This window comes from Carcharhinus amblyrhynchos, chromosome 3 (assembly GCF_965287045.1).
Source record: "Carcharhinus amblyrhynchos chromosome 3, sCarAmb.v2.hapA, whole genome shotgun sequence".
Classification (NCBI taxonomy): domain Eukaryota; kingdom Metazoa; phylum Chordata; class Chondrichthyes; order Carcharhiniformes; family Carcharhinidae; genus Carcharhinus; species Carcharhinus amblyrhynchos.
Window position 1 is genome coordinate 10,642,447 of NC_137326.1, and position 10,130 is coordinate 10,652,576.

A 10,130-nucleotide genomic window follows, 5' to 3' on the forward strand; every position below is an offset into this window, starting at 1 on the left:
TTCTCCTTTCAGCTGATACAGGAACCTTTGATGAGGTCTTGAGAGGTTGTTTGCAGTGAGTGAGTGATATGGCAAAGGTATACAGTAATATTTGGGTGGCATGATGGCATAGTGCTTAGCACTGCTGCCTCAGTGCCAGGTTCAATTCCAGCCTTGGGTAACTGTCTGTGGGGAGTTTGCACATTCCCGCCGTGTCTGCAAGGATTTCCTCCCACAGTCGAAAGATGTGCAGGTTAGGTGGATTGGCTGAATTGCCCTTAGTGTCCCAAGATATATGAGTTAGAGGGATTAGTGGAGTAAACACATGGGGTAATGGGGTAAGCCTGGGTAAGTGTTGGTGCAGGCTCGATGGGCCAAATGGCCTCCTTCTGCACTGTAGGGATTCAATGAATATAGAGCCAGGACAAATGAATGGAGTTAAGATACAGATCAGGATGATCATATTAAAGGATGGAACAGGTTTGAGGGTGGCCTGACCTTGTTGCCATGATTCTATGATTGAGATGAACATCATGTTTACAGCAAAATTAAACAATGCAGAAAATTGTAAGGTTTCACATTTTGTGTATGAAATGGCCAATAAGTTTTTGATTATTTTACAGTTTGTGTGTATCTAATTGTGTGTGACTTTTGTTTCACATCTGTAACGTGTAGAAAAATGTGCTACTTCAGTTATTAACATTAAAGTTACTTCTTGGGCAAATATATTGTGATAGCTTTGTTTCTTTTTCTTGATATTATGGTCTGATGCCAGTTATATTCGTTTTTTAAACATCTGTTTTAATATTTATTGTGTGTATGTTTTGAACGAAGGGACAAAACTAGATTGATCCGAATCAACCAATAAGGAATACATAGCTGATTCCAAAATTCTGTGGCTGTAAGGGTTTTGCACAACACAAGGGTTTTCACATGCTTGCCACAGAACAGAAGACACATGGCAACTTCCTTTGCTATAAGCATAACTATAAATGTAGATGCCTCTAAAGCCTCTGCATTAATCTGATTTAGCCACTAGCAAGACAGGGAACTGCAGAATAACACACTCATACAATAGGCATTCAATTAGCTCATTTATTCCTAATGCTGTCACAACCCTTGGTTTTATATTCACAAGCTGTTTAGGGTGTTGATGTATCATTACTTACTATAGAAAATAGCACATTATTATAATCCTTAATCTGGGCCAGTGGACATTCAGGGTACATACATTAACTGCAGACAGACATCTTATTATTACACTTAATTTTTTTAGTAGTTACCCTACTGGATAGCCTCCTCCAGAGCAGTTCTCACAGTATCACAGATGTCAATTTTCAGGCAATTCGATTCACTCTATGAGATATCAAGAAATGGCTGAAGGCAGTGGATATGCAATGGCAATGGGTCTCAACTGCATTCCAATAACAATACCGAAGAGTTGTGCTCCAGAACTAACTGCACCCCTAGTCAAGCTGTTCTGGTAATAGCTACAACACTGGTATGGAAAACTGCCTGGGTACGTCCCCTCTGCAAAATGCAGGTCAAATCTAACATGGCTAATTACCACCCTATCAGTCTAATCTTACTCATTAGCAAAGTGTGGAAAGCGTTGAAGACAGTGCTATCATCGGAACTTGGGGAAGCCAAACTCAATGTCACTCAGCTCCTGACCTCAATACAGCCCTGGTCCAAACATGGACAGAAGAGCTTAACTCCAGAGATGAGGTGAGACTGATTGCCCTTGAAATCAAGGCAGCATTTGACTGGCATCAAAGAGCTCTAATTAAACTGGAGTCAGTGGGAATCAGGGAAAACCTCCTATTGGTTGCAGTCATACACACAGCACGTAGGAAGATGACTGTGGTTGTTGGAGGCAATCATCTCAACCCTGAGACATTACCAAGAGTTCCTCAGCGTAGTATTTGAGCTCCAACCATCAGTTTCGTTAATGACCCTCCCTTCACCATAAAATCAGAAGTGGGGATGTTTGCGGAAGATTGCACAATGTCCAGTGCCATTCACGACTCACTTACTCTCCCTTTCTTTGAAAACTTAAATGGATCCTTGTCTCCAACAGCAAAATTTGCCCGCGAGCTCAACTCATTCCATCATTGTGCTGCACTCAGGACATTTAATATCTAAACTGTTAACAAATATAAAATTTCACATATGTACACATTACAGGTAAATAAAGTGCTTTGTTCTGAAAGAAGTATTCATTGACCCTGTCAGTAACCACACCACCTGTTCTGCAACTGTCAATACTAAATGCCGATAATACACTTAAAATCTTGTAATCTGCAATTTAAACACTACCACTCCTAGTTTCAGAAGTGCACTATGCCTACATAATTCATATTTCAGAGTAGTAAAAAAACGCCTCAACAGAATAGGACAGCGATTCCATCAAGCAATTGGGCCAACAGCACAAACTTATCTTAACATTTAAGCACTCCTTTACAATTGTGTTGTTATAATTGGGAGGAACACAATCGTAGCAAAAATGTGGATTCACAAAAATATAAAGATGTACACCATATGATTACTGTCCTATATCGTGCTTATTTATAGCACTGTACTCTCAGGTAAACATCTTATGGCCAGCCGTACAAAGTGTTGTATTCTTATCAGGACTATTGCTCCACAGTAGAAGAAGAAAATCTGAATTAAAACATTCATTGTACATTAAACACAATAAACAATAGCAACCAAAAAGCCTACATAAATTATACTAATGGCTATATTTCAGGAGTACGACATTGGGTGTGCATGTTTTGGATATCTTGAGGATGGAAAAAAAATGTAAAAGTTAATTATTTTCTTCTTGGGTAAATAGAATATTGCAGATGACAATCTTACACATATGACAGGAAAAATAATACATTAACTGCTGTTGCCAAAGACTTTTTGTGCATGGGCATTTCAGGCTGGCAACATTTACTGTCTAATGCCCTTACAAAGGCGATGAGTCACCTCTTGAACTGTTCAACCTGATGGTGAAGTTACTTTAAAGTCGCTACAGTCCTAGATGACTTATAGGCTATGACCGGTGGTGATTTAACCTGAGGGTCACCAAACCTCAGGAGAGGGGCAAGGTTGAGAATAACGTGGTATGGGAACTGAACCTGGCGTCACACTGCATCACTGACCAGTATCCAACTGATCTAAAAACCTGGTTATCTTTTCCAGTTTAATTTATAGTATTTCACAATAACTTCTTCTATACCCTGCCTCCATAAAACAGTAAGAAATCTCACAACACCACATTAAAGTCCAACAGGTTTGGACTTGTTGGACTTTAACCTGCTGTTGTGAGACTTACTGTGCTTATCCCAGTCCAATGCTGGCATCTCCACATCATGGCTACCATCAACACTGCAAACTGCCAGCTCCAAGTGGAGAGGATCTCCAAGAAGATTGAGCATATCGACACAGACATCAAGTTTCTACAAAGATTCCAACCATTATCTTGTAAATTGAGTTTGTGTCTATATATGCCCTGTTTGTGAACACAACTCTTTACTCACCTGAAGGGGCAAGACTCCGAAAGCTTGTGCTGCCAAATAAACCTGTTGGACTACTGACGTTGTGAGACTTCTTACTGTGCTTACGCCAGTCCAACACCGGCATCTCCACATCATGGCTTCCATAATATATCCATATGAATGTTTCTTAAGCCATTTGTTTCCTTCTCCAATGCTTGAATATGTCCTGATTCGGTCTCCATAAGACAAGAGACATTAAAGCTTTGGGATTGTGGTAATAAGAGTCAGGAGGCTCATCCCTAGTATCAGTCGTCTAAGTTACAGTGACAAACTGGAGAAACTTAGAGGCTTTATAAAATCATTTGCCCACACAGAAACCAATGGCTTAGAAACCAGTAGTATGTCTACGTCTCAGTTGAAATTATGGGACAAAACTCAGGTACACAAGCAACTCACTGTGCGGTTTGTCAAGAAGACCACCCAGAAGCTTCACAGTAAGAGAAATGAACAGATTATCAATGATGAGTGTAAAATGGTGTACGTGCTGCAATCTTTAAGTGCTCATTTTCAAGAAGAGAGCAGTGATGCATACACTAAAAATAGCAAGCCTAATCTTCAAATGTACCTCTTGCACACAGATTGATTTTACAATTTCATGGCTCCAAATATGTTGTAAAGAGCGAGAGTAGGCAAATATTATGAATAAACAAAATCAAAAACTGCTTGACTGAACAATTAAAATAATTATTTCCAGTCAAGTAAATTTTATACTACAGTCCCTTTGAGAAATCCTGATAGTTAATTAAGGTTCTTCACGTATAATTTCACAGTAAGTTTGACATTTCCAGGTGCCGTACCACTTGCTGCATCTGGCTGGTAACATTTGAATAAAGATAACAATTTGGCGGTGGAACAAACACAAGACTTTGCATAAACAGAGATCCTTGGTATTGGTGAGGTAGTATCATTGATTTACAACATCCAAACATAAAAGATATCGGGAGAGCTAGCTCTTTATACATGTTAATAATTAAGCAGACTGCACTGTGGACAGTGTTTGTTCTCCTTCCTGGATCATATCCGGAGTATGAAATCATCACTCTAGCATCCATATGCATCATTTAACAGTGAGAGCTGAGAAGACATGGTTAAATAAAAGAAAATACAAGATGCTCTCTATACAATAATTCCCCAATTCCGAAAACAAAATACTGCAACTTCTGACGCATTTCTTTAGGTCCCTAACGAAATCACTAAAATGGTCATTTTTTTCACTGAGGTACAAAACCATTCAGTAAAAATGGTTAACATGTTAATTAGAAGCTTCATTCTTTCTCTCTGATATCTTGCTTCAGAGCAAGTGCGCTAAGTGGTAATGCTCCAGTTGGTGCCTGAAAGGACTGAACTCAACCACATTCACTTTTGAATTTAATACCCTGCTGCCTCTGGAAACAATCTAATTTAGTCTTGTGACAATGGTTACACCTCCCCTCTCAGCTTCAGCTACATCATAGTCAGCTCGAAAACATGTCTTGTGCTTTTTTTCCTCTCTCTGCTTGCCTTTATTGTTGTGTTAGGGCCAGCCGAAGGAAAGTCGCAGCATGGTGGCACAATGGTTAGCACTGCTGCCTCATAGCATCAGGGACCCAGGTTCGATTCCCTGGGTCAGTCTGTGTGGAGTTTTCACGTTCTCCCTATGTCTGTGTAGATTTCCTCTGGGTGCTCTGGTTTCCTCCCACAGCCCAAAAGAGGTGTTGGTTAGATGCATTGGCCTTGTCCCTCAGTGTACCTGACCATAGAACATTACAGCGCAGAACAGGCCCTTCGGCCCACGATGTTGCGCCGACCAGTTAAAAAGCAATGACCCTCTAACCTAAACCAAACCCTTTCCATCCATAAACCTATCCACGGATCTCTTAAACGCCCCCAAACTAGGCGCATTTACAACTGCAGCAGGCAGGGCATTCCAATCCCTCACCACCCTCTGGGTAAAGAACCTACACCTGACATCCGTCCTATAACTACCACCCCTTAATTTAAAGCTATGCCCCCTCGTGCTAGCTTTCTCCAGGTATCAGAGTGTAGTGACTAGGGAAATTTCACAGTAAGTTCATTGCAGTGTTAATGTAAGCCGACTTGTGACTAATAAATAAACTTTTAAAATCACAGTACAAGACAACACTATTTAGGACGTCAGTCCATCTGCTTGTTCATTGATTGGTGATTTCTCAAACTCTTTACTACTTTAGATCTCAGATTGAGGTTCCTCACATTCGATGTGTTGTATTGTGAGTAACTTGATACAAAGGTTTCACCAGAACTGACTCACAGCATGTTATCTTTCAATTCGGTATTCTACAGATTTCCGGACTCAACATTTTGTTGGTTCAATTTTTCTCATTTCTTTCTTTATTCTTTCACTTTGCATTTGGATTGCTGTTATCCAGCTATTCACACCTCATCTGGACACATTATTAGAGAAAATGCTGGAAAATCTGGTCTGACAGCATCTGTAAAAAAAGAAAAGAGCTGACCTTTCAAGTCAAGATGACCCTTTGTCAAAGACATTTTTTATTCATTATTAAGTACAGCATGTAGTGCAATCTTCTCCTCAAAGCTTTGACAAAGGGTCATCTGGACTCGAAACATCCTTACAGATGCTGACAGACCTGCTGAGATTTTGCAGCATTTTCTCTTTTGGTTTCAGATTTCAGCATCTGCATTAATCTGCTTTTATGGACGCAATATTAGTTTCTTTATCCATTCCCACAAAACCCTTTGTCATTTAATCTCTCCTGCCTCTACTCTATCACGGACCTTCCCTTTTTGGTCATTCCTCTTGTTTAAAGTCATCCTCAACCTGAAATGTTAACTGTTTTTCTCCACAGAGGCTGCTAAGAATTTCCAACATTTTCTGTTTTAATTTTAGGCAAACCTAACATTCTTTTTACACTTTGAATACTGCCTAAGTTCCATTTCAAAAACAAACCTGCCATAAATTCTGATTAAGAACCATTCTACCCGAGGTGAAGCCAGCATTACTTCACTGAATTAACTGAGATGCTGCTACATTTTTAAAATCTGACTTTGTATCTTGTGTATGATTGCCAACTGTTTTGATGAACCAGTATTTTATTTTTAAGCATGATTACACAACCCAATTCACAGAAAAATTGTTTAAAAACAAAACTTAAAACCTTCAAAGCAATGACCATATAAATAGATTTAAAATATGAGTAAAAGCATATCAAATTTCTGTTTGAAAAAACCACCACCACCCCTCCACAACCAAAAAATATATATAATCAAATTAATCAGAACTAATGCACTTTCAAGGCAACTTGACAGTCTCACTAAATCCGACTGCATCCTTGTATTATTCATGCATGCTGCATTTCTTATTCATTATTAAGTACAGCATGTAGTGCAATCTTCTGCTGAAAGTTTCTCTCAACAGGAAATGACAAAAAAGATGGTGACTGTTGCTCCACACTGCTGGTGACTAACACTGCATGGGGAGCAAGTGGATTCTATCAAATAATTAATATTTTAGCTAAGAGCCCATTTGCGTTGTGGACAGGTAACATAATGCTCATTCATGAATATTTATTCAAAGTCTATCTTGTGAGGGCTTCCGAGCGGCACCCACCTGATGCCTTCCCACTTTCGCAATTAATCACACTCTACGTGGTGGAATCAGAGTACAAACAAAAGGGTAACGTGAGCTTGGGATATACATGTGAAGGGATTAATTTCAATCCTTGCATAATATGACAGCAGGCCACATAACTACATTCACATCATTATTGACAAAACAGCCATACCGTAGCAATGTAACACAGACACAGTGGAATGACTATGGCGAGATCATTCCTTCCGTTTTAATATAATGAGGTAGATGGTCATTGATTACTGGAGATGTCTGAAGTTTCTGATGGATACCTCTACAAGATTATTCCAATTGTGTTTTAATATAGTTGCACACAGTGGAAACAGGATGCTGTATGAACACCAAATACTTGATACTACTAGGAGTCAAAACTGCAATACATGAGCTACTGAGATACTAGTATGGTTAACCAGATCTGCATCCAGAAGGGTAGACAGAAACTCGCTACTCATAGGGCTGGTGGTGGCAGACACAGTTCATGATTTGAAAATGAAACTGGATAAGCGCTTGAAGGAAAAAGACTTGCAGGGTTACATGATAGAGAGGGTGAATGGGAGAGCCAGCATGGATTCAATGGGCCAAAAGTCTCCTTCTGTGCTGTAAGTGACTCCATCACACCGTTAATGATACTTTAGCCATTTTAACCAGGCGGTTCAGAAGAGCAACAAAGACATCTCTTTCTTTCCCTTCTGTCCTTTAGTCCAGAAGGACCAACCTTCTCTTTGATACGTCCTTAAGACAAACTGCACACGAAAACATTACTGGTGGAGTGCGACCAAGCCAGGTCACTCGAAAGGAGACACAATTGAAACTGCAGTCAAAGCCACAAAAGCTAGATAGCTTCAATTCAAAGTTTCATAATCTGAACCCTGCTAATGGCACTGCAGCATCAACACTTTCTTGATTCAATAAATTCTACAGTTAACAAACAAGTTCATGAATGTTATCACAAATTATTTAAAAGGCTGAACTTTAACCTACACTCAGACATCTGGAGCCAATACATGCTGTCCATGTGTAGACTGGCAGTTGGGTAAACAAGAGAGCTTCCATGCTGCCACGGGATAAAGAAAGTTTATAAAAAGCACAAATTACAACAGGGACTGTTTGATTTGGTTGGATTGTTTGCAATTCTTAAAACAAGTTTAACTCACCTGGGAAATATTGTGTATTAACAGCACATGATGTGTTACCTAAACTGTCTATCATCACAGCAGACTGCACCAAAAAAAAGGCCACTTGGTTCAGTATGTCCATGTCGATATTTGTGTTACACAAGAGTTTCCTCCCACCCACTCTTCATTAATCCTGATACAGCATTACCATTTATTCGTTTCTCCATCATGAGTATCTAACTCACCTCCCCCCCCGCCCTCTAATGCGTCCACACTATTTGCCTCAACACTCCCTATTATGGACAATAGGCACCATAGACATACGACTCTGAAGGAGCTTTTGTGTCCTTCCAAACCTAATGACAAATGATACAATCCCCTCCCCCACCCCATTCTAACGGGGGGGGGGGGGGGAGGGGGGACATTTCTTTGGGCTTTACAGGCACTGATGGATCTGATATTCACTTCCAGTATCCTACCACTTGTGATATGCCAGTTGCAGGTTTCTTTGTCTATAAAAGCCACTGCTGCAATCAAAATTTCCCAGTAAAATCCGATCTGAGAGGGGTTTAATTTTGCATCAAAATGGAGACACTGAGCAAAGTTCAAACACACAAGGGAATGACCTGAGGTGAGGGGAGCATTCCTGACACTATTGTGTTGTTGTGTTTTAATCCCTTACAAAGCCAGGAGAGGGTAAATTAAGGTTTAAAACCCATTCTGTGGCTCCTATCCCTCTGCCCCCACACCCCAGGAACACTACAACGGCACTGATTGTGATTGACGTTAGAACCGACCAATCAGCAGCCGCCCCACAGTCCGGAAGTCACATTTCACCAATCGGCGCGGTACAGGGGCGGAACTTCCGGCCCGGGCTGAGGGACTCAGGAGCCGGGTTTCCCCAGCAACACAAACGGCTGAAAAAAACGGTCACAATTTAAATCAACCCGAGCACTCGTTCCGCACCCAACGCCTCATAGAAACTGATCGTCCCTTAAATTCATGTGGCACTGGCGGCATTGCTGGTGGCTCTTACCAGGTATCCCCGTCTGGTGCGACATTGTTAAGGCGCTGCTTTACAGAGAGAGACGCTGAGAGTATCGGAGCCGCCCACAGCAGGGCGGGGCTATAGCCCAAGGGCGGAGACTAATTGCGGAAGGGCGGAGCCGCGGCTGCGCGTGAGGGTGGGGCTGAGGCTCCGTGCGGGCGGTGATAGGGGCGGAGCGGCGTCTGAGGGGCGGGGCTGAAGCTCAGTGCGAACGTTGACAGAAGCGGAACTGCGTCTGGGGGGTGCGGCCGAGGCTCCGGGGGCGGAGATAGGGGAGGAGCTGTGTCTGGGGGCGGGGCTGAGGCTCTGAGGGCGTGGCCAGACCGCCCATGTTGCCGGCATTCCACGTAGTCACGCTGCAGCGCCCTCGCGCGCCCAAATACCCATACTGTAGCCCTTCGGAGGCAAACAGCGACATCTCCCGGTCACATATAGGCACAGCTCCCATCACCCAATCAGATCACCACCTAGTATCCACACACAGATCACCCCAGCCAAGGATGTATGAGCTACTTCAAAGGGTGTGGTGAGCTTGCCTGTGAGAGATGCTATCCCTTCCTTGCACCCCTTATAACATGTATTTACTAGTGTGGGAGGAAACCTATGCAGACACGGGGAGAACGTGCAAACTGCGCACAGACAGTGGCCCAGGAGTCAAGCCCATGTCCCTAGCGCTGTGAGGCAACAGTGCTAACTATTGCCCATTCTAAATTTTCCCTCAGTGTACCTGAACAGGCATTGAAGTGTGGCAACTAGGAGATTTCCACAGTAACTTCATTGCAGTGTTGATGTAAGCTTACTTTGATACAACTAAGCTTAAAAATGTACCT

At 41.9% G+C, this 10,130-nt stretch overlaps 1 protein-coding gene across 3 annotated transcripts in view; it reads right to left on the reverse strand.

Annotated features, from left to right (window-relative positions):
* The window catches only part of twf2 (twinfilin actin binding protein 2), a 103,508-nt gene extending 94,127 nt beyond the window's left edge, over positions 1-9,381 (reverse strand). For all 3 annotated transcript variants that reach the window (XM_080181369.1, XM_080181352.1, XM_080181361.1), the window contains exon 1: positions 9,289-9,381. In XM_080181369.1, the coding sequence (XP_080037495.1) occupies positions 9,289-9,313 (25 nt within the window). In that variant the 5' untranslated portion in view covers positions 9,314-9,381. The remainder of the gene's footprint in view (positions 1-9,288) is intronic.
* Between the last annotated feature and the right edge of the window lie 749 nt (positions 9,382-10,130).